Genomic DNA, 22,697 nt, shown 5'->3' on the forward strand with positions numbered 1-22,697 from the left:
CACAGGGCCTAGGCAAGGCTGGAGACACTACTCGCCAGCACTCCACTCCCCACCACTCCCCACCACTTGGCAGCCCCATTATCCCAGCCCCAACTGGGACTGGGCTCATCACTCTTTGGAGCCTGAAGTCCTTCAGGAGGCCTGAGTCCTCTCAGTTTTGTCTACAGTGAGCAATCCCAAGAACTTGTAATGAAATAAAATACAACTATTTTATAGAAGAAAACTGTAAAAATCACCCCAAAATCTGCAAATGGCCCTCCACAGTCTGAGACCACAAAACACCCAGTCCTTCTGTTCACTGCTGTGGCTTTGTCTCTGGGCTGCCCGGGCACTCTGGGCACTGTGTTTCCAACACAGCCTTCCCGACAGTCCAGGTGCTCACTCCCCCAGGCAGTTTGGGTACTGTGCTCAATTAGATGAATGAACTGGCTTTCCGATCCTGTCACCAGGGTCTGTGGGTGCACTTGTGTGAATGCAATGCTGAGCACCAGGCCCACTCAGGGTGCTAACAAGTCAGGCATTTAAGCCAGGATGGCTCAGGGCCCCAACTAGCCTCCAGCTACGACCCCAAAATGAGGAGTGCCCACAGTGAGACCTGGAAGACGAGTAGCTGTCCCTAGGCCCCGCTAATACTGACCCACCTCAGCTACAGAAGACTTGAACAGGTCCTGCCTGGGCCCAGGGTCTCCCCAGAGACCCCCATCCCAGCACATGCTGCTCACCTGAACTATGTGGGACTTGAACAGGCCTGCCTGGGCCCAGGGTCTCCCCAGAGACCCCCATCCCAGCACATGCTGCTCACCTGAACTAAACTATGTGGGACCTGAACAGGCCTGCCTGGGCCCAGGGTCTCCCCAGAGACCCCCATCCCAGCACATGCTGCTCACCTGAACTATGTGGGACTTGAACAGGCCTGCCTGGGCCCAGGGTCTCCCCAGAGACCCCCCATCCCAGCACATGCTGCTCACCTGAACTATGTGGGACTTGAACAGGCCTGCCTGGGCCCAGGGTCTCTCCAGAGAAGACTCCCACCAGGCACTCACCTGCATGCTCTGCTGGTACTGCATCTGCAGAGAACCTGGGGCCGAGGTGGAAACATCCAGTCCAGATCCTCCCTCCACACGCTGAGAGATGAAGTTGTTCAAAGATCTCAGGGTGGATAAAACCGTGGTGTTTTCCCCCAGGTCTTCCATGGTTGCTTTCCTTCCGGGGACAGAAAAAGGACAGGTCAGGGCCAGCTTTTCCACATGCCATCATCAGCTGTGCAGTCAGCAGAGCCTCTGGACAGCCCCACTCCCCTAACACTCACTGGAGCCCATAATACACCCATGCCTGTAACCACATTCTTCAATGGCAACTGGGAGCCATGCTGCCAATTTACCAGACAAAAAATGGAAGCAAGAAAGCATGCCACCAAATCCCCACCAGCAAGCCACCAATTCAGTCTCAGTTGCACATGGACAGATGGACAGCTGGCGCCCAGGAGGCGGGGCTCAGCACTCAGGTGGCACGTTCCCCCACTGCACTGTAAGAGGGTTCTCCAGAGAGACAGAGCCAACCGGACACAGAGACAGACACACGAGAAGGGCTTTATTAGGGAAACTGACTCACGCGATTAGAGAGACTGTCCCACAACAGGCCGTCTGCAAGCCGGAGCCCTAGAAGCCTGGCAGTGTGACACAGTCCAAGTCTGAAGGCCTCAGAGCCAGGAGGGCCAATGGTGTAATTCTCAGTTCGAGGGACTGCTGGGACAAGTCCTAGAGACGAAAGGCCGGCGAGCTTGGAGTGCTGCTGTTGAGGAGAGGAGAGGAAGAGTGTATCCCAGCTCCCGCAGGCAGATGGACACATTCGCCTTTTCTGTGTTTTTGTCCTCTCCAGGCCCCCAGGCTCTTGGATGGTGTCCCCGACACTGAGGATGGATCTTCAGCACCTGGTCCACTCAGATTCCCAAGCTCATCTCCTCTGGAAACACCCTCAACAGGCACACCCAAAAACAAAAATGATGCTTTCCCAGGTTTCTAGGAATTCCTGAATCCAGTCAGTTGATGCCTGAAACTACCTACCAGGAACACTCACAAAAAAGTCTGGCCTCTTGCCCAGGCGGGGTGGTTCACGCCTCTAATCCCAGCACTTTGGGAGGCGGAGGCAGGCAGATCACTTGAGGTCCGGAGTTCAAGACCAGATTGGCCAACGTGGCAAAACCCCATCTCTAATAAAATACAAAAACTAGCTGGGTGTGGTGGTGTGCGCCTGTAATCCCAGCTACTCAGGAGGCTGTGGCACAAGAATCGCTTGAAACTGAGAGGCAGAGGTTGCAGTGAGCTGAGACCGCATCACTGTACTCCAGCCTGGGTAACACAGTGAGACTGTGCCTCAAAATAAATAAATAAATATAAATTAAGGCCAGGCACTGTGGCTCATGCCTGTAATCCCAGCACTTTGCAAGGTCAAGACGGGCAGATCACCAGAGGTCAGGAGTTCGAGACCAGCCTGGCCAACATGGTGAAACCCCGTCTCTACTAAAGCTGGATGTGGTGGCGTGCACCTGTAATCCCAGCTTTAGTAGAGACTGGGAGGCTGGGACAGGAGAAATTCTTGAACCCAGGAGGCGGAGGTTGCAGTGAACTGAGATCGCGCCACTGCATTCCAGCTTGAGCCACAGAGCAAGACTCCGTTTCAAAAAAAATAATAATTAAAAAAAAAAATCTGGCCTCTGGGAATCAGAAACGAGGTATGCAATAGTGACAGTAAAGATGATGATCATCACAGCTGTGCTAATTTTCACTGTTTATTTCCAGTGACATTAATAAGTACTACTACTATTTTCAACTAGGTACCGGAAAGAAAGGTATCTGACATTTCCGAGCACCGAGACTTCTTGAACTTCAGTTTTCTCATCTGTAAACTCATGACAATGAAATCTACTTGCAAAGTTGTGGGGAACGGGATCAATATCCCTCAAGTCTTCCACTGCTACATGATGGGAATGCAGCTGCAGGTTGACCAGCACTATATTTGTAAGCTCAGTCTTAACCGGATGATGAATTAGATCTTTTTACACAGATTCTAGAGATGATGAAACTGAAGCTTCAAAAAGTTACAGAACAGAGATTGGAACTTGGGTCTGTCTGGCTTTGGAAGACTGAAGACAAGCCGCAGAAAAGAACTTTGCACCCCTAACACCGGCGCTTACTATGGGCTCATGGCAGGCCGGCCCACCAGCCACAACTAGGGAACAGCCAAGCACGTTTAACAGCAAAGGTAGAACTTCTGCAGCTGCACAGTTTCTGAGTTTCCATTTAACAAGAACCTTGGCCTGGTGCAAGCAGAGGCCTGAGCTCCCCAGGCTGCCAGCCCCGCAGAGGCAGGCCCGCCTGGAAGGAGGCTCCACAGCCCAATTCCTCCATTGCCCAGACGAGATCAGGGTGGCCCTTGCCATCCCCGAGGGGAAACCGGGCCCACACGCCCCCTTCCTGAGAGCGGACCCGCGCGAGCCACCAGGATGCCAAGAGTCCCTGCAGCCCCCACTTCTCCACCAGGCGCCAGCTCAGGCCCCTTCCTCGGCGCGCCGGCATCCCAGCCCGGGGACCCCCACGGCAGGCACTGGGACCCCGGTGCTGGGGCCACGAGCACGCGCCCCTCGGCCGCCCGCCCTGGCACAAGGGACGGCTGCGGAGATCCAGGCGAGGGGCCCGCGGTCCCCAGCACAGCCCGAAGTGGGGAGTGGGGACAGGTGAGTGGGGAGAGGAGGGGAGAGCACAGAGAGGAGAGAGCGCCCATGGGAGACGGGGCGGGCGCGGGGTCCTGAGGCGCGGGGTCCGGGTCGTTGTGCCCCACCCTGGCGAGCACACCCGGTCCGGGCCCTCGGCCCCGCCCTTGCCACTCCCGGGACCCTGGGACCCAGCCGCCAGCGCGAGCCCAGTCGCTCACCTCAGACGACCGCAGCCAGCTTGCCGCCGCCGCTCGGATCTCCCTCCGCTCCGCCCGCGCCCACTTATCGCGACACTTGCCCCTGCGCTCTCGCGAGACCTGGGTGGCAATCGGGCCGTAAAGAACCGAGTCTGCGCACCGGCTGGTCCTGGGGACTCTGCTTCCGCACCCGGAGCCGCCACCCCCGGGAGACTCCTCACGGAAAGGACTCGGAACCGAAGGCTGAGCCAGGGCGCAGTCGGGGACCCCGGGCCCCGCGCAGGACGCGCTTCCACTAAGGCTTTCGCCTCGCGCCGTAATGTATGGAATAGCCGCGCCCACGGCAGCCTCCTCGGACAAACTTGCACTGTTGACTTCTCCCAAAATTTTGCTACTCAGTATCAGCTTGAATCAACCCGTTATTTTGCTTTTTTCTGGGCCCACTAGAAATGCAATTTATGCTACTAGGCTACCTTCCCAGTGATCTGCAAGCCAGGGCACAGCATCCAACGGAGTGAAGTCAGGCCCCACCATTATTATGGTAACCTTTGTCTATCCTTCAAATTAGAGTCTTCCTGAGAAGAACGTGCCTTTTACTCGTTTCCAAATTCTCTTCCTCTCCTCCTCCCGTCTCTGCCCAGCCCCTGGCTTCCCTCTAAGAAGATGCTGTTCCTAAGGGTCTGCAATGAATTTTCCTTATTTCAGAGAAAAAGACTTCCAAGTTGTGTGCCCGGGGAATGAAATGGAATGAGAAGAGAACGAGGTGGAGTAGGGCAAGAGTCCCTGGACCTAACAACCTGACTGCAACCAGAAATAAAAAGTCAAAACATCTGGCGACCGGGCGCGGTGGCTCACACCTGTAATCCCAGCACTTTGGGAGGCTGAGGCAGGCGGATCACGAGGTCAGGAGATCGAGACCATCCTGGCTAACACGGTGAATCCCCGTCTCTACTAAAAATACAAAAAAAAAAAAAAAAATTAGCCGGGCGTGGTGGTGGGCGCCTGTAGTTCCAGCTACTCGGGAGGCTGAGGCCGAATGGCATGAACCCAGGAGGTAGAGCTTACAGTGAGCCAAGCTCACTTCACTGCACTCCAGCCTGGGTGACAGAGTGAGATTCTGTTTCAAAGAAAAAAAAAATCAAAGCATCTGACCTGCAGTTTCCTTCGGGGAGCTGGACAGAGCCCCAGATCCCTGATGGAGATTCCTGGGTTTCCAGACTTCCCCCACTGGTCCTTGGAATTTAATCATAGTTACAGTCAACAAACTCTTCTTGAGGGATGAGTACACCTCCAGGAAATGGCTGTGAGGAAGCCAGTTTAAAAAAAAAAAACTAAACTTCAAAGCATGAAAGTCCCTTAAAATAATGCAATCTCTTATTTTATTAAATATAAAGCTGCATCAAGTTCCTAGAAGAGTAAAAGAAAATAAACACACCACATCACTGCTTGCTTTGGCAATTACCTTTATGTTCTTGGGAGCCCAGACACTGATATAAATTTCCAGCAAAGAACAAAGCAGACCCACTGCATGGATAAATTCAGACCATACGTCTTCCCTAATTGCTCCGGGAACTTTTGCTGCTTGAAGAATGCGCGAATTGCTATATTATTCACCAGAAAGGCAGAAGTTAATCCCCAGATGGAAATTTCAGATTTTTCTTTTGGTTTGCTTTTTGGTTTTTCATTTTTGTAGACATGGGGGGGAGGTGTTGCTATGTTGCCCAGGTTGGTCTTGAACTCCTGACTTCAAGCAATCCCTCAGCCTCAGCCTTCTAAAGCCCTGGGATTACAGGCATGAGTGGCCTCACCCAGCCCCCAGATTTTCTACTTTAAACAGCCACACTAAGAACTGGAAACCTGTGCGTGGTGCTCTCAGAGCAGGGGTGGAAGGCCTGTTTCTGTGTGACAGTTTAACAGTCTGTAAGATGAAGTCTCGTCAAGGCACACATGGGCACACCCATCCCTGCCTTGGCGGATTCCTTCTGATCCTTCCCAGTCTGTTTTTCTCCATCCTTCCATCCTCACCTCTTTCTCTTGATAACTTTCTCTTCACAAATCACAATATAGCGGACTTTTTCATTTTCCATGGCCCCTGAACTTAGTTTTGTCATCTCTTTTTGGTTAAAAAAAGAGAGAGGAGAGAAAGAGAGAGAGAGACTCCCCACTTGTCCTGCTCCATCTCCAAAATCAGCTCAAATCTCCCAGGAACTCTTCAGGAAGGAGCTCAGGCTACGTTTCTAGCTTAAAAGGAGCTAATGACCATTATGAAAATGGCACAAGAAATCCTCACTGCCTCACAGCGCCCTTCCTTCCGTGGTACTGTGTGGCCAAGAAGTACACTTCTGATGACTCTCTCCTGCTAGCTTCAGGTTTGATGGCCCTTACATTCTGGAATTCCTCTGTCAGTCTCCTCTGTAACCGACGGCTTTGACTTCCAGCCCAGGTTTTACAAAGGAATGTCCCCCCAGGTTGCAGGATGTCTGGGGTCACGCTGAGAAGGGTCAGGCACAGGCTGATGAGCCTGTCATGATCGAGGTCCCGGAACCCTGTGGCATTGGGCGCCATGTCGCTCAGAATCACATCTGCTCTCCCACCAGGAAGCACCTCGAGGATTCTCTGTGAGGTTCTCGGGTCAGTCACATCAGCAGGGCACAGAAAAGTTGCTCCTTCCAGGGGGAATATGTGAAGAAGATCTACCCCAAGCACGAAGCCAACAGGAGAGCTGGGATCTATGGAAGAAATGGTGAATGTGTTATTTATTTACACCCTGAATCTTTTAACAAAAATACAGTACATGCAACAAAGTGATGAAATAAAAATAAAATGTCAAGACCAAGGCAAAGAGCTAATGTGCAAAAAGGTAAACACAGGCCTTCTCTATCTATACATCCTATAAAGACACATGGTGGGGGAGGTGGCGGGCCTTAACATCTGAGAAGCTGAGGCCCAGACAGGAAGTGACCGTCCTAGAGTCAACCTCAGCCATGGGCAGACCTGTGCCAGGCACCAGGACTTCTGATTCCAAATCTGATATCATTTCACTACCCAAGGCTCACTCTCTGTGAAAGGGTTCTTATCTCTCAGTGCTCTTTTGGATAAACTAAAATAGAAAATAGGCCAGTCCCAGTGACTCACACCTATAATCCCAGCACTTTGGGAGGCTGACACGGGTGGATCACCTGAGGTCAGGAGTTCAAGACCAGCCTGCCCAACATGGGGAAACCCCGTCTCTACTAAAAATACAAAAATTAGGCAGGCGTGGTGGCATGTGCCTGTAATCCCAGCTACTCGGGAGGCTGAGACAGGAGAATCGCTTGAACCCAGAAGGCAGAGGTTGCAGTGAGCCAAGATCGCACCACTGCACTCCAGCCTCAGCGACAAAGCGAGACTCCATCTCAAACAAAAAAAAAAGAAAAAGAAAATAATATACTAGTACATAAAGTGCCTCTGGATTAAATCAATAAATCCATTCTCCAGCTTAATCCAATTGCTTTCAATGTAGAAACTACTGGAAACAAGTCAAGAGATGAGGAAAATGAACAGATACAAAATAATATACAAAAACTGTTATCGGCTAGGTGCGGTGGCTCACACCTAAAATCCCAGCACTTTGGGAGGCTGAAGCAAGAGGATTGCTTGAGGCCAGGAGTTCTAGTCCAGCCTGGGCAACATAGCAAGATCCTGTCTCTACAAAAAAATGTAAAAATTAGCTGTAGTCTCAGCTACTCAGGAGACCCAGCTAAAATGAGCCGTGAGGTGTCCCATTTTCCTGGGCTGAAGACTGAGGGGTTTTGCCTTTGAAAAATGAGGTAATCTTCAAAATACCTGGACTTCCAATGTTTAAACTAGGAATGAAACACGGTCCCTTCCTCTCCCCCTACCGTTGGAACAGCCTTTCTGTTAAGCAGATTGAACAAGAAAATCTGTAACTACACCCTTAGCTTATCAACTCTGACAATTTCTCAACAGAACCAAGGCCCTCCTCGGTGGAGGGTACTGTTGGGGAGATGAGGGCATTGGGCTTGTGAAGGGGGGGCTTTGAATGTAGGTACAGTGAGAAGAGGGGGAGGCAGATGCTGAGATCAGTTATAGGCAACAAGTCTTGTTTTAGGTAAGGTGACACAAAGGCATCTTTTTAGTTTTATAACTGGTGTTACTCAAATACCAGCAAGGTAGGGGGTGTGTGTGTGTGTGTGTGTGTGTGTGTGTGTGTGTGTGTGTGTGTGTGTGTGTGTGTGTGTGTGTGTGTGTGTGTGTGTGTGTGTGTGTGTGTGTGTGTGTGTGTGTGTCAGGGTGTGTGTCAGGGTGTGTGTGTGTGTGTGTCAGGGCGTTACTCAAATACCAGCAAGGTGTGTGTGTGTGTGTGTGTGTGTGTGTGTGTGTGTGTGTGTGTGTCAGGGCCTCACTCCATTGCATGGCCTCAACTCACTGCAGCCTCGACTTCCCCCAGGCTCAAGCGACCCCTCCCACCTCAGCTTCCCAAGGAGCTGGGACCACAGACACATGGCACCACGCCTGGCTAATTTTTTGTAGAGACGGGGGTTTCACCATATTGCCCAGGCTGGTCTCGAACTCCTGACCTCAGGTGATCCTCCCCTTGGCCTCCCAAAGTGCTGGGATTAGAGGTGTGAGCCACTGCGCTCGGCCTCATGCCTCACTTTATGCTCCTGAGCTTTCGCTCCTATAATATCCAGTATGTTACAACCTTGGGAAATTTCCACCGAAGGCAAACAGCTTTGGCTGCATGCTTGTGACTTCCGGGAGGACAAGCCCAGGCAGATCACACTCACGCTCTCTCCTTCTGTCACTTCCTCCTACAAGGCACACTGGGCCACTCTCCTGCTTCATCTCAAGAGCACTTAGGGGAACAGAAACCACTGAAATCAGTTACTAGGAGGACTCCACAGTGAAAAGCTCAGCAATGAGAAAAGGAACTGACATTTCCAACACCAATTCACTTATTTAGTCAATAAATGTTGAGCTGAAAAACAAAAAAGAGGCTTTCAGGCCGACCATGATGGAAGCACCAGGAAGCACCTCGGGGATGCTGGGAGGCAAAGGCGGGCAGATCACTTGAGGTCTGGAGTTCGAGACCAGCCTGGCCAACATGGCAAAACCTCATCTCTACTAAAAATCCAAAAATTAGCCGGAATTCACTTAAACACAGGAGGCAAAGATTACAGTGAGCCGAGATGGCACCATTGCACTCCAGCCTGAGCAACAGAATGAGACTCTATCTCAAAAAATATATAAATAAATAAAAATTTTTTAAAATGCTGTTGAAAAGCCCGAAGAGGCATATCCTGGCCTAGGTATGGGCAGGGGCCACCCAAGGGGATGCAGGTAGACACCAAGAGTTCATGGCAAACCTACCACAAACCAGCAGTGAGGCGGATATGCAGATCCAGGGGGCCAGCATTACAGGTCTGCACTTTCAACAAGTCATGAAACCCTGAGCCTCAGTTTCCTCACCAATAAATGGGGACCAGTGTCCCTACTCTAAGGTATTTGGGAGAGACTTAGGAGAGCTCTGGGTGGACTGTCTCACCCTGTTCAAATGCCAGCGCATGCAGCTACCCTGGCTTTACAGCAGGAAACATAAATGGCAAGGATATTCACCACAGCACACGCATCCCAGCCAAAAGCCAAAAGCAACCTTGATGCCCACAGTGAAGGAGCTGGTTAAAGAACCTACGGTGCAAGCACTACATGGAATAGGATGAAACTTTCCCAATGACAACAGTGTCTTCAGTTGTATGGGCGGTTGGCTGATCTCATTAGTCAGGGGAACCTTTTTATATAGAAAATTTTACTCAAAACCCTAAGATATAAAACAGATGAAAACTGCGTCTCAGCTTCACCCAGAGCGGAGAATCCATAACCCTGGCCATGAAGCCTCTTCTAGGTTCCAGAGGGAGCAGCCCCAGTGGGGCCACCAGGAAGCCCCAGGGCTTACGGGACCTGGAAATGTAGCTGTGCTGTTGGGGAGAGATGTCAATACATCATTAAGAGTAGCCGGGCGCCATGGCTCACATCTGTAATCCCAGCACTTTGGGAGGCCGAGGTGGGCGGATCACCTGAGGTCAAGAGTTCGAGATCAGCCTGGTCAACATAGTGAAACCCTGTCTCTACTTAAAAAAACAAAAAGAAAAAATTAGCTGGGTGCAGTGGCGGGTGCCTGTAATCCCAGCTACTTGGGAGGCTGAGGCAGGAGAATCCCAGCTACCCAGGAGGCAGAGGTTGCAGTGAGCCAAGATCACACCATTGCACTCCAGCCTGGGCAAGAGTGAGACTCCGTCTGGGCGAGGGGGTAAAGAACAAAAATAATAATAATTATTATTATTATATATATATAAAATACATATATGTATGTATTATTAAGCAAAAATAGCTCCAATAAGGCTGCAAATTAGCAAGAAAAGTATGGCACAACATCGCTTTTGAAAATGTGAGGGATCTATGCAAGCACAAGCCTGGAAGGATGCACACCACCGTGCTGGTGCTGGTACCTGCGGGTGGTCTCATGCGAGGTGATTTCCATGTTCACTGCACCTTTCTACCTTGTCTTTCATTTTAAAAATGGCAGCATCCTATTTTTATCATCACCATTGCTAAACCACCCACTCGGAAGCGCACGCCTTCAAAGAAGGGCTCCACTGTCCCACATCCACTGGCAGCGGCAGCTTGCCCACACCCACTCAGCCTCAGGGTAGCCAGAAGGTGCCAACAGCAGTGCAGAGGCCCACCTGTGCCTGCGGCGTTGACCTTCTGCACCGCCACCTGACTCCAGGCCCCAGGAGCTGCCCCACAGTCTAACACCCGGAGGCCGGGCCGCAGAATCTGGTGCCTCTCGTTCACCTCCAGGAGCTTGAAGGCGCTTCGACACCGGTAACTCTCCACCTTTGCAGCCTTCACAAATGGGTCCCTGAGATGCCGGGTCAGCCACAGGTGCTCAGCGCCTGTCCGATTCTTACAGTGACTCCCAACAGTGTGGAACCCTTGACGCTGAAAGGAAGCACACACCAGCTTCAAGTACCTGGTGGGAGAGAAGAGGAGCAGGCAGGTTGACATCACACAGAACGGCAGGTCATGAGCTGGGAGGGCCCTCGGATCAACTCATTCATTTCTAGAGATGGGGCACCAAGGCCCAGGAGGAGGTGTGAACTGACAAGGCTACACAGCCGGAAAGCAGGCATCACAGACCAAACTGTGTCCTCGCAAAATTCATGTGTTGATCTCCTAACCCTTGGTACCTCAGGATATGGGGGTATTCGGAGACAGGGCCCAAATACACCCATGTGCCCGAAAGAGGTGACCAAGTTAAAACAAGGTCATCTGGGTAGGCCCTATTCCAATAGGACTGATGTCCTTATAAAAAGAAATTAGGGGGCCGGGTATGGTGGCTCACACCTGTAATTCCAGCACTTTTGGAGGCCAAGACAGGTGGATCCCCTGAGGTCAGGAGTTCACCAACATAGTGAAACCCCGCCTCTACTAAAATGCAAAAATTAGCCGGGCGTGGTGGCATGTGCCTATAAACCCAGCTACTCGGGAGGCTGAGGCAGGAGAATCGCCTGAACCCGGGAGGCAGAGGTTGCAGTGAGCCGAGATTGCGCCACTGCACTCCAGCCTGGGCGACAGAGCGAGACTCCATCTCAAACAATAAGTAAATACGTAAATTAATTAATTAAAGTAATATTCTTTTCTCATCTGGCAAAAATGTTCATTGGGCTCTGACAGGCTGCAAGAAAACCTCATAAGGACAGATCCTTGCCTTAGTGACCTAGTTCCAGGGCTTTGACAGCTAGTACAGAGGGTCTGGCCAGTCACATTTCTTTTTTTCTTTTTTTCGAGACAGGGTCTCGCTCTATAGCCCAGGCTGGAGTGTAGTGGCACGATCACAGCTGACTGCAGCCACAACCTCTGGGGCTCAAGTGAACCTCCCACCTCAGCCTCCTGAGTAGCTGGGACTACAGGTGTGTGCCACCACCTCCAGCTAATTTTTCTATTTTCAGTAGAGATGGGATTTCACCATGTTGGCCAAGCTGGTCTCAAACTCCTGACCTCTGGCGATTAGCCCACCTTGGCCTCCCAAAGTGCTGGGATTACAGGCGTGAACCACCTCACCCGGCCATTTTTGTTTTGCTATCATCCAGGCTGGAGTGCAGTGGCACAATCACAGCTGATTGCTGCCATAACCTCTGGGTCTCAAGTGAACCTCCCACCTCAGCCTCCTGAGTAGCTGGGACTACAGGTGTGCACCACCATGCCTGGGCTAATTCTTTTTTTTTAATTCTTAAAAACCTTTTGTAGAGATGGCATCTCACTATATTGCCTAGGCTGGTCTCGAACTCCTAGGCTCAAACGATCCTGCTGCCTCAGACTTCCAAAGTGCTGGGATGACAGGTGTGGGCCACCAAGCCCGGTCTCTATGTCCATCTTTCTGATTTAAATAAATAAATAAAAGTTACTACCCCCAAGGCTCCAAGGCCAAAGCTTCTAGCTTCTGCAACACCAAACCGTGCTGACCAGCCAGGAGGCACTGACTGCTGACCGTGAGTCGCTGTCTTCCCCTCGCTTATGGGGTCTCCCGGGAAAATGGCACAGGCCGGTCCCGGGGGCCAGAGCCCACTCGACAGCCCAGGAAGCGTGGGCAATGGAGCTACCCGGCCAACGAAGCGAAATCCCGCCCCGGGCTCGCCCCCGGCGCCTTGGATCTGGGCCCCTGCGCTGCCCCCCGCACCTGGACTCCGCCCCCGGCCCCTGCCTCCCCACGGCCCAGCCGCGCCTGCCGGCCCTGTCGGCCCTGCTCCTGGAGACCTGAGGGCGCCCTCCTCCCGGGGAACTGCGACCCGGAATCCTGGCCTCGCCCCTGTCGCGCTCGCTGAGTGCGGCGACGGTGCCCAGCGCTCGGCACCCAGCCCCGAGGCCAGGACCGAGGAAGGCGACGGGGCGGACCCTCAACCACTCCCGCCGTCTGCACGCACAGCAGTAGAGCCCAGCTCACCCCGCCATGGGTGTTCCCCGCGCCTGCAGCGCGCCGCCGGAACTGCCTGGCCTCACTTCTGGTCATAGGCCCCGCCCCCGGAAGTGGCGGTGCAGGTACGAAAAGCGCGCGCGGGGATTCCAGGAGTCGTGGTGACCAGGGAGGGGAGCCGGGCCTGCGGGCGGCAGGAGAACAGGGGAGCCGAGCCATGGGCTTGGGGGAGAGCGGGGCCGGGAGCTCGAGAGAGACCAGAAGAGCGGGGTTGGGGGCTCGCGGGAGACCAGAAGAGCAAGGCCGGGGGCTCCAGGGAGACGAGGAGAGCGGGGCCGGGGGTTTGGGAGAGAGACAAGGAGAGCGGGGCCGGGGGCTTGGGGGAGACCAGGAGAGCGGGGCCGGGGGCTTCGGGGAGACCGGGAGAGCGGGGCGGAGGCTGGGGGGAGACCAGGAGTAAATCACAAAAATTTACTTTGCAAACCGTGGCTTCTGGCAGGAACAGATCAGTGTCGGGACAAAGTACACGGGCCTCGTGTGAAACTCAGCCACAAACCCACTTACCCTGTCTGACCTGCCTCCGCCACCAGGACCTAGTCTCAGTGAAATGGGAAAGGTTCCCTTGTCCTCCTCGAAGGGCGTGCGATGGGGATGTGGCTCACTTCTTCAGTGCCCCGCTGCGCAAGCCTCTAGGGGAGCATACAGACAGGCAGGCTGAGGGGCTCCCACCCCACGGCAGTGTCTAGGGGTGAATGTTTGCAGCTCCTGAAGCCCCAGTAGGCATGTGTTAGAGGGTGCTCTTTCAGTTTAGCCTTGTAGGTGACTTGTGTTAGCTATTAGACTCGCTTCCTTATCGCAAGGACAGAGGGCTTTCTGTATCCCCGGGTTTCTTGCCTTGATGTACCGGAGCAATCAGATCACACGGCGGCTTGGACAGTGAGTGCAAGGTTTTATGAGTGGAATCTGCCCTCAGCAGACGGGGGAGCTAGAAGGGAGTTGGACTGGGAAGGTGATTTTCCCCTGGAGTCGGGCTGCTGAGCAGCCTGGGCTCTCCTCTGACTGCCCCTGCCAAACTCGGTTCCGCCAGTTGATGGCCTGCTGGTGCCTGTTGGTGTGCTTTCCACGTCCTCTTGACGTCCAGCGGCTTGTGTCTCTGCCCACTAGGATCTGGGGTTTTTTATAGGCACAGGACAGGGACGTGGCGGGCTTGGGAAATGCAACATTTGGGCAAAAAAAACAGAAATGCCTGTCCTCACCTAGGTCCCTGGGCACAGGCCAGGGGGTGGAGCCCTAGCCAGAGACTTCCTCTACCCAGCGCTTCCCTGCCCCCGTCCTTATCATCTGGTCCCTTTTCTCAGACACCGCAACTTCCAAGAAGGATCACTGGTCCTGAACCCTGTGTCTTGTCCAGGTGTGGACCCCAGAAAAGTTGGTCCTGGCTGGGCGCAGTGGCTCTCGCCTGTAATCTCAGCACTTTGGGAGGCTGAGGTGGGTGGATTGCTTGAGCTCAGGAGTTCATGACCAGCCTGGGCAACATGACAAAACCCCATCTCTACTAAAAATACAGAAATTAGCTGGGTGTGGTGGCTCATGCCTGTGGTCCCAGCTATGTGGGATGCTGAGGCAGGAGGATGGCTTCGGCCAGGGAGGCCGAGGTTACAGTGAACTGCGATCACGGCACTCTCCTCCAGCCTGGGCAACAGAGCAGGATCTTGTCTCAAAATTAGTAAAGGGAAGTTGGTCCTGGCCCTCCAGCATTTCTCCAGGGTCCTTTTTTCAGCAGGGACCTGGCGGAGGCATCGCCCTCAGAGTCCTCTGGACCTGGACCTGCACACCTATGGGAGCAGGAAGGACTCTTGTGACTTCCAGTGGCCCCCCTGGGTGCCAGGTCCCACAGTAGGAGCAGAGTGAGTGGGGTATAAACTCCTATCACAGGAGGGAGGACTAGCCAGGCCTGGCTGGGTGGACCTGTGTCTACAGCCACACATTTCCTGGGAATCTGGAAGCCTGCTACAGAGAGGCCAGGTCCCACTAGACTGAAAGAAGCTCCTGTTAATCCAAAGGCCAGAGTTGAAGCCTGACCTGAGGACCACAGGATAAACTGCGTGGTTATTTTGGTGCCAATCAGGCACGGGGACTGTTGTTCCCCACTGTGTGCCTATGCGCAGGGGGTTCCTGGGGGTAGACGCAGGAGCAAGAGCGCGCTCTGGAAAGGTGATGTTGTCCTCTGCACCTGAGTACTGAGTTGTGGAGAAGGAAGGTAGCGCCGGCCTCTGTTCTGCTTGATCAGCCCTGCTGACCACTGGGTTCTGTTTCTACCCTAGAAAATCATTGGTTCAATGGCAGGTTTCCACCTGCCACAAGGGAAGCCACATGTGGCAGGGCTGGGGAATTACAGCATACCCCCCGCCCCCCACTGCCTCCCAGAGCACGTCCCCTTCCTCCTGGCCCCTGGCACGTGCTTCCTCCAAGCACGTCATGGCTGACTGCCCTCTCACCTTCCTTTCAGAATCCAGGGACCATGGGCGCCTCCAGGCTGTATACCCTGGTGCTGGTCCTGCAGCCTCAGCGAGTTCTCCTGGGCATGAAAAAGCGAGGCTTTGGGGCCGGCCGGTGGAATGGCTTCGGGGGCAAAGTGCAAGAAGGAGAGACCATCGAGGATGGGGCCAGGAGGTAAGGACGGGGCAGGTCTGGCTGTGGAACCGGCTTTCCCAGGGCACAGGGGCTCGGGCTGTAGGGCCACACCCTTGGTTTCACCACTTAGAGCTAAGTGACCTGGAGCAGGGGGTTAAGCTGTGAGCCTCAGTGTCTTCATCTCAGAATGAAGAACAGTCCACAGCCCTTAGGACTCTTGTGAAGATAAAATGAGGAAATGAACTCGAAGGACTTAGAATAGTGCGTGGTGTGTGGTGCGTGCTGAGTGTGTGTTAGCTGTTGTGGCGTGGTGGTGCGTGGTGTGTGGTGCGTGCTGTGTGTGTTAGCTGATGTGGTGCGGTGGTGCATGGTGTGCAGTGAGTGCTGAGTGTGTGTTAGCTGTTGTGGCGTGGTGGTGTGTGGTGTGTGGTGCGTGCTGAGTGTGTGTTAGCTGTTGTGGTGCGGTGGTGCTGGGGGCTGCAGGGCGTATCTGGAAGCCTCTGTGCAGCAGCTTGAATTGAACCCTCCCAGCACCCTCACTGTCACCGAAGGGCTCGTCAGTCACTTGGTTCCTCTGTTTGTTCAGTGGAGCTGATGATCGCTTTTATCTCACACCCACTGTACACAAAGTCTCACTGCATCCTCAACATAGCCAGCTTCACCTAGGAAGGAACTGAAGCCCAGAGAGGTTGAGCCATTTACCCAAGATCACACAGTCCTCCAGACGCCCCTCACCCCTCACAGGGTAAATGAGATCATCTGTGTAAACATCGCTGCACAGATGTTAGCCCCCGTTTATGTTTTTGTTCTGAGAAAGGTAGGCCAGCTTGCCTGGAGAGGAGAACTACAGAGTAAAGAGGGCCCTGGCACGGAGGAAAGCCAGGACGCTGCAGCCTAGTGGCTTTCCAATTTTTTCATCACAACCTGCAGTAAGAAATATGTTTTATACTCTGATAGAGTATACACACTCAGGTGTGCAGGTACAGCTAAAATAAGTTGCAGTAGCCGCCCTTATTACATAAAAGGGGGCTCTACTTTTCCGATTCATTTCTCTGTTTTTCTCCAAAGATGGGATCTCACCCATGGCACGCTCTTGGCTCACTGCAGCCTCAAACTCTTGGGCTCAAACGATCCTCCTGCCTCAGCCTCACGAACAGCTGAGACCACAGGCACATGCCACCACGCTCGGTTCGTTTTTTAATTCTTTGTAGAGATGGTGTCTCATTAACTCCCAGGCTCAAGCGATCCTCCCTCCCGGGCCTCCCAGAGTGCTGCGATTGCAGGCGTGGGCCACTGGCTTGACCCTTTTTTCAATTGCAATCCACTACGCCGATTTCCCGGGGTACGTGGGTCCCAACCCTCAGTTTGGAGAGCCCTGTGTGTGCTTCCCCTCCAAGGCTTGGGACCCCGGGCCACAGCCACGCAGACACATTTGATCAGTCACTGTGGCAGATGCCAGTGCGACAGGCTCTGTGCTGGGGGCTGCAGCTGGGGAGGAGGACCACTGGGTGTGAGTCGGGCATCCAGTGTGTCCCTGCCAGGAGTGTGTGCAGAGCGACCACAGCACAGGAAACAGGAAAGGTGGCCCCGGGGGTTCTCTGCCCAGCCCTTTGTCTTTGATCTGCTAAGACCGCCCATCAGCTCATGGATTTCTGGAGCGCTGCTCTGTGTGGGGCCTGGGGACATGAGGAGGAACAGGTCACTCCCTGCCTCTGTGGAGCTCTCGTGTCGTCTGGCTGCCGGGTTCAGGAGACCTGCAGAAGGAAGTCTGGTCCACACCTGGTGGCCAGGGGCCTCCAGGAGAAAGGAAGGGAGAATAACTGGGCACCAGGAAAACGCTCTGAGGGCCTGACGTTGGCTGGGAGGGCGTGGAAGGAGGGAGGAAGGAGACATTTGCAGAAGCACAGAGGGCTGGAGGAGCGCCAGCTGTGCAGAGAAGTGGGGGGTGTGAGTGGAGCAGGCAGCGGGGGCCGAGGAGGCTGGATGGAGGAGCTCCAGGTGGCTGGATTTCCGCTTCTTGTCCTGCCGGTGACAAGCAAAGCACAGGCCCCCTCAGCAGCCCTGCTTTATTTTCTTCTGAACTTTGTCACGGTCGAAGGAATTTTCCTTCTACCCTCTGTAAATATTACACAAACAGAGGGACCATCACTCCAGACCCTCAATGCTGAATACAGCGGTGGCTTGCTGTCAGACCAGGGTTTGAGGGGGGGAACTGAGGCACAGAGCCGGAAGCCTGTGACTTTCATCCTCGGGTGTAACCTGGAGACGGGGGTTTCACCATGTTGGCCAGGCTGGTCTTGAACACCTGACCTCACGGGATCCACCCGCCTCGGCTTCCCAAAGTGCTGTGATTACAGGCGTGAGCCACCGTGCCCAGCCGAGACCCTGTCTTAAAGAAAAAAAAAAAAATCCTTCATTGGGGAGCATCTGCAAGCATGAGGAATGGGGGACACTGGAGCCAGACAGGCTGGTGCTTATGGGGTCCCAGGGCCCCGGGAACCCTGCAGCAAACAGCCTCGCCCTCAGGGGATGACGTACCATCAGCCACAGGCCACCAGCACGGCCCTGGGCTTCAGTACCTGCGAGTCTGAATGGATTTGCTCCTGGGGCCACCCCAGGCCCTTGCTGCTCAGGAGGGGGCGGCAGGGAGGAGCCTCGGCAGCCCGGTCTCCGGGGAGGCTGGTCCCTGCTTTATCCATGCAATACCCAGTCCTATTCTGTCAGGAGGACCGCAGGATGGGCCCTAACTCCCAGGCCAAGAGCCAGTTTAGGCGCCCTCCCCGCTCGCCTGCAGGGGGCAGGCCTGAGCGCCTAGCCCCAGTCCAGAGGGCTGGACTCAGACCTTCCTCTGCCGGGCAGGGGACAGGCACGTGGGGAGTACTGAATTGTGGGGGTGTGCAGATTTGGGCTTCAGGCGCACAGTGTGAGCCAACCTTTCTAGACAGCATCCCTGATCCCCAAACACTAGCGAGGCCAGGGACACAGGAGCAGCAATGGGAAGCGCCGGAACCTCCGACTCCCACCTCCCCACGCCACGGAGGCCTCACCACCCTCTGTTTTTGTTTCACGTATTTCTCATCCTGTTCCTCGTGTTCTGCCTGGGGAACTGAGTGCCATGGATAGAGCAGACACTTGGGCAGAACTGAAGCAGCGTCATCTTCGCCTGCCTGGCGCTCCCAGCCTGGGAAATGGAGCTTCAGCTCTGTCTCCCGGCAGATTCTTGATGCTTCCTACGCTGCCGTGTGCTAGGGAAGATTAACTAAAATCAGTCACAACATTCCATTGGGAGGTGACGCTTTTTAAGACGAGCAACAGCCGGCCACCAAGAGGCGGGTGAGGCCCCACTGAGCACTTCTGTTGCATCTAATTGGGGAGCCATTTGTACCCAAGTAGAAGCACACGTTAACTTTTTAGCTCAAGTCCAACTTTAATTAGCCATCTGTATGAATAAATGCTGATTCCAGGTCCGTTTCCTCTCCAGTCCCTGCAGTTTAAGCTGAGGAGGCATCGCTTCAATCAGACCATTTAGACCAGGCACGGTGGCTCACACCTGAAATCCCAGCACTTTGGGAGGCCAAAGCAGAAGGATCGCTTGAGCCCAGGAGTTCAGGACCAGCCTGGGCAACATAGCAAGACCCTGTCTCTACAGAAAAACACACACACACACACACACACACACACACAGAAAAATTAGCCGGGCATGGTAAGAGGAGGAGACTGAGGTGCCCAGCGGCTGTGGCCCGTGCATCCCCAGGGTCCCAGCATGGAGTGGGTCTTCGGGAAGTGTCTGCTGAGGGACTGAGCAAGAACCCGACTGAGCACAGCAAGCAAACGCTCAGATCAGGAGGTCAGCAGCACCACTGTGCCCAACACAGGTTTCCACCATAACCCGAAGTTGGAACATTTTATTCTTCCATACCAAACAGGAGTTGAGAAGCCAGCTGGGTTCCTTGAGGTGTGGAATGTCACACACTCCTCCTTTCTTGCGTGGAAAGCCCAAGGTATAAAGTGTGTATAATGTTTGCTTTTTTTTTTTTTTTTTTTTTAAGACAGGGTCTAGCTCGGTTGCCCAGGCTGGAGTGCAGTGGAGTAATCACAGCTCACTGCAGCCTCCAACTCCTGGGCTCAAGCATTCCTCCCACCTCAGTCTCCTGAGTAGCTGGGACTACAGGCGAGTGCCACCATGCCCAGCTAATTTTGTCCTTTTTGTAGAAACAGGGTTTTGCCATGTTGCCCAAGCTGGTCTCAAACTCCTGAGCTCAAGCGATCGATCCTCCCATCTTGGCCTCCGAAAATGCTGGCATTACAGGCGTGAGCCACCCTGCACCCAACCTGTTTGCATTTTTATTTTTTAACTTAAGCTATTAAGGGTTAATGTTTGCATTTCTTAAGGGATGTACAGAGGAGAAAGAGGAAAGGAAAAACACTGAAATGGTAGCATTCCTGGGTGATGAGTTCATGGCGTTTCGTTTCCTGGTTGTCTACAACAAATATGTAATGTTTAAATTAGCAACAGCGTTAGACTACTTCGGGGAAGCCTTCTGGCTCTGTGTGCCGTGAAGCAGGGAAGGGCTTGTTCCCAGGTGCAGCAGCACTTGGGCACCCTGTGGTGAGGTCAGCCCCTTACACCTCCTCCAGGCACAGCTGTGGGGAGCATGTCCCGAGAAGGCGTAGGAAGAGGCCCAGGCCACGTGTCCATGTGGTCAGCCTGGGGACCAGAGTTAAAACCAGAGCTCCTCCTTCAGGAAAGAGATCATAGAAGCCTGTGGTTTCATCCTGTGTTCTCAGAGAAGAGGCACCAGGCTGGAAAGACATTTCTTTGGGCAGACAGGCCCAGAGTATAGGGCCCAGGTTCCCGGAGCAAGCGTCCCAGGGCCCCGGCGGTCATAACTACCGCTGCGTGGGCTCTGATGCTCAGCCACGGAAAAGCAAGTAACCGGGAATGAAGGAATTGGGGTCAGTCCCAACCCTGCCACGTTCGGGTCTGGAGATGGTGGACAAGTGGCTGGACTCCACTGGGCCTGGGCTGTCACTGGTACACAGAGGGCACTAGACTAGAACTGCGTCCCTCCCACCAGCAGCTCCACACCATCTCCAGGCCCCTCCCCAGAGCCTCTCAACCAAAATCAGTGTCTTCAAAGTTCAAGTTGATTCTGAAGCTCAGCCAGGTCAGGACCAGCTAATGCATTCTGGGGGACATCCTCCTGGGTCTCCCATCCACTCTGGTGGCTCCCTGGGCTATGTGTAGATGCCCAGCTCCTCCTCCCTGCCATCGTGTGGGCATGGTGCCATGCCCTGACGGCCTCCCTCCCCTGCCCCCCTCTGCCCACAGGGAGCTGCAGGAGGAGAGCGGTCTGACAGTGGACGCCCTGCACAAGGTGGGCCAGATTGTGTTTGAGTTCGTGGGCGAGCCTGAGCTCATGGACGTGCATGTCTTCTGCACAGACAGCATCCAGGGGACCCCTGTGGAGAGCGACGGTGAGTCTCACCAGGCCTGCTCCCCCTCCCCACTGTGCGGGTCCCATCTCCTGGCTGGGAGAAAGGCCATCCGCCTAAACCATCTCTGAGTGCCAGGCACCGGGCAGCCTGCGTCCCCCTCCACCCCACAGTGCCAGCGTGGGGCCCATGAGCCGTGGTCTCTGCACTGAGGCTCCAGTAGTGTACCTGCCCCTGCTCTGCACCCACCCTAAAATGAGAACCGTGGTCATGAGGATGAAACATAAACGATCGTCAGGTTCCTCACGATCACCCAGTGAACTCCTCAGAGAGTCAGTGTAAGTTTGGGCTGGCCAGACGCAGTGGCTCACACCTGTAATCCCAGCACTGTGGACTGTGGGAGGCCGAGGCAGGAGGATCATTGAGCCCAGGAGTTCAAGACCGGTCTGGGCAACATAGTGAGACGCCATCTCTACAAAAAAACATGGTTTTGTTGTTGTTGTTGTTTTGTTTTGAGACGGAGTCTCGCTCTGTCGCCCAGGCTGGAGTGCAGTGGCACAATCTCGGCTCACTGCAAGCTCCGCCTCCTGGGTTCAGGCCATTCTCCTGCCTCAGCCTCCCGAGTAGCTGGGACTACAGGCGTCCGCCACCACGCCCGGCTAATTTTTTGTATTTTTAGTAGAGACGGGGTTTCACCGTGTTAGCCAGGATGGTCTCGATCTCCTGACCTCGTAATCCACCCGCCTCGGCCTCCCAAAGTGCTGGGATTACAGGCATGAGCCACCGCGCCCGGCCAAAAAAAAAACATGTTTTTAAACATGAAGTTTGGGTTGCACCTCAGTGCTTCCTCTAACCCCCTCGGTACAGAAATGCACCCATGCTGGTTCCAGCTGGACCAGATCCCCTTCAAGGACATGTGGCCTGATGACAGCTACTGGTTTCCACTCCTGCTTCAGAAGAAGAAATTCCACGGCTACTTCAAGTTCCAGGGTCAGGACACCATCCTGGACTACACGCTCCGCGAGGTGGACACGGTCTAGCGGGAGCCCAGGGCAGCCCCTGGGCAGGAGATGTGGCTGCCGAACAGCCGCAAACCGTCTTCACCTGGGGGCATTGAGTGGCGCAGAGCTGGGTTTTGTCTGGAATTAACTGGACGGAAAGGAAAATAAAGGTCTCTAGCAGTGGCTTTTTTGTTTTTTTTTTTTTTTTTTTTTTTTTGGAGATGGAGTCTCACTTTGTTGCCCGGGCTGGAGTGCAGTGGCACAATCTCGGCTCACATCAACCTCCACCTCCCAGTTTCAAGCGATCCTCCCATCTCAGCCTCCCGAAGAGGTGGGATTACAGGCGCACATTGCCACACCCAACTAATATTTGTCTGTTTAGTGGAGATGGGGTTTCACCATGTTGACCAGGCTGGTCTTGAACTCCTGACCTGGGGTGATCCGCCTGCCTCAGCCTCCCAAAGTGCTGGGATTACAGGCATGAGCCACCGCGCCCGGCTGGTCTCTAACCTTTCAAACATCCTTCTCCGGACACCAGCACAGCCTGCCAGGTCCCGTCCACAGGAAGCTGCCAGATGTGCTGGGCTTCAGCCCACGCTGCTGCACAGAGGTGAGAGAGGATGGAGACTCTGTCCCTGAGGTGGGCAGCTGGCCGAGGGCGGGGGCACAGGTGCTCAGTGCCGCAAGCTGGGGATGTGTCCTCTCAAAACCCCCCTGCACAGTGTGGGAAGCTGAGGCTC

At 54.2% G+C, this 22,697-nt stretch overlaps 3 protein-coding genes across 18 annotated transcripts in view; 1 reads left to right on the plus strand and 2 right to left on the minus strand.

The window, feature by feature from the left end:
• Positions 1–4,023, minus strand: part of MAD1L1 (mitotic arrest deficient 1 like 1) — a 413,243-nt gene extending 409,220 nt beyond the window's left edge. For 3 of the 9 annotated variants that reach the window (XM_063667208.1, XM_054494509.2, XM_063667203.1), the window contains exons 1-3: positions 3,931–4,022; positions 1,612–1,791; positions 1,044–1,203 (exon numbers count right to left, since the gene is read on the minus strand). In XM_063667208.1, the coding sequence (XP_063523278.1) occupies positions 1,044–1,193 (150 nt within the window). In that variant the 5' untranslated portion in view covers positions 1,194–1,203; positions 1,612–1,791; positions 3,931–4,022. Of the gene's footprint in view, positions 1–1,043; positions 1,207–1,611; positions 1,792–3,930 lie in introns of all 9 variants that reach the window. The other 6 variants (XM_054494510.2, XM_063667204.1, XM_063667207.1 and 3 more) reach the window with 5 other exon arrangements.
• Positions 4,024–5,355: 1,332 nt separating this feature from the next.
• Positions 5,356–12,997, minus strand: MRM2 (mitochondrial rRNA methyltransferase 2). 4 transcript variants are annotated; one of them, XM_063667215.1, is made up of 3 exons: positions 12,917–12,997; positions 10,656–10,914; positions 5,356–6,638 (listed from the first exon to the last, which is right to left on the minus strand). In XM_063667215.1, the coding sequence occupies exons 1-3, from the start codon at positions 12,980–12,982 to the stop codon at positions 6,196–6,198; spliced, it is 768 nt and encodes a 255-aa protein (XP_063523285.1). In that variant the 5' UTR covers positions 12,983–12,997; the 3' UTR covers positions 5,356–6,195. The 4 variants fall into 4 exon arrangements, with proteins under 4 accessions (XP_063523285.1, XP_063523284.1, XP_054350499.1 ...); XM_063667214.1 differs by having other exon boundaries at positions 10,656–10,945; positions 12,897–12,997; XM_054494524.2 differs by having other exon boundaries at positions 10,656–10,945; positions 12,917–12,991.
• Positions 12,874–22,140, plus strand: NUDT1 (nudix hydrolase 1). Of its 5 annotated transcripts, none has more exons than XM_063667217.1 (5): positions 13,297–13,822; positions 14,245–14,374; positions 15,396–15,559; positions 20,853–20,998; positions 21,824–22,140. In XM_063667217.1, exons 1-5 carry the CDS (start codon positions 13,785–13,787, stop codon positions 21,994–21,996), a joined length of 651 nt encoding a protein of 216 aa, XP_063523287.1. In that variant the 5' UTR covers positions 13,297–13,784; the 3' UTR covers positions 21,997–22,140. The 5 variants fall into 5 exon arrangements, with proteins under 5 accessions (XP_054350502.1, XP_063523287.1, XP_054350504.1 ...); XM_054494529.2 differs by having other exon boundaries at positions 13,305–13,822; positions 14,298–14,374; XM_054494527.2 differs by lacking the exons at positions 13,297–13,822; positions 14,245–14,374 and adding an exon at positions 12,874–13,011.
• The last annotated feature ends 557 nt before the right edge of the window (positions 22,141–22,697 follow it).

Source organism: Pongo pygmaeus, chromosome 6 (genome assembly GCF_028885625.2).
Source record: "Pongo pygmaeus isolate AG05252 chromosome 6, NHGRI_mPonPyg2-v2.0_pri, whole genome shotgun sequence".
NCBI lineage: Eukaryota > Metazoa > Chordata > Mammalia > Primates > Hominidae > Pongo > Pongo pygmaeus.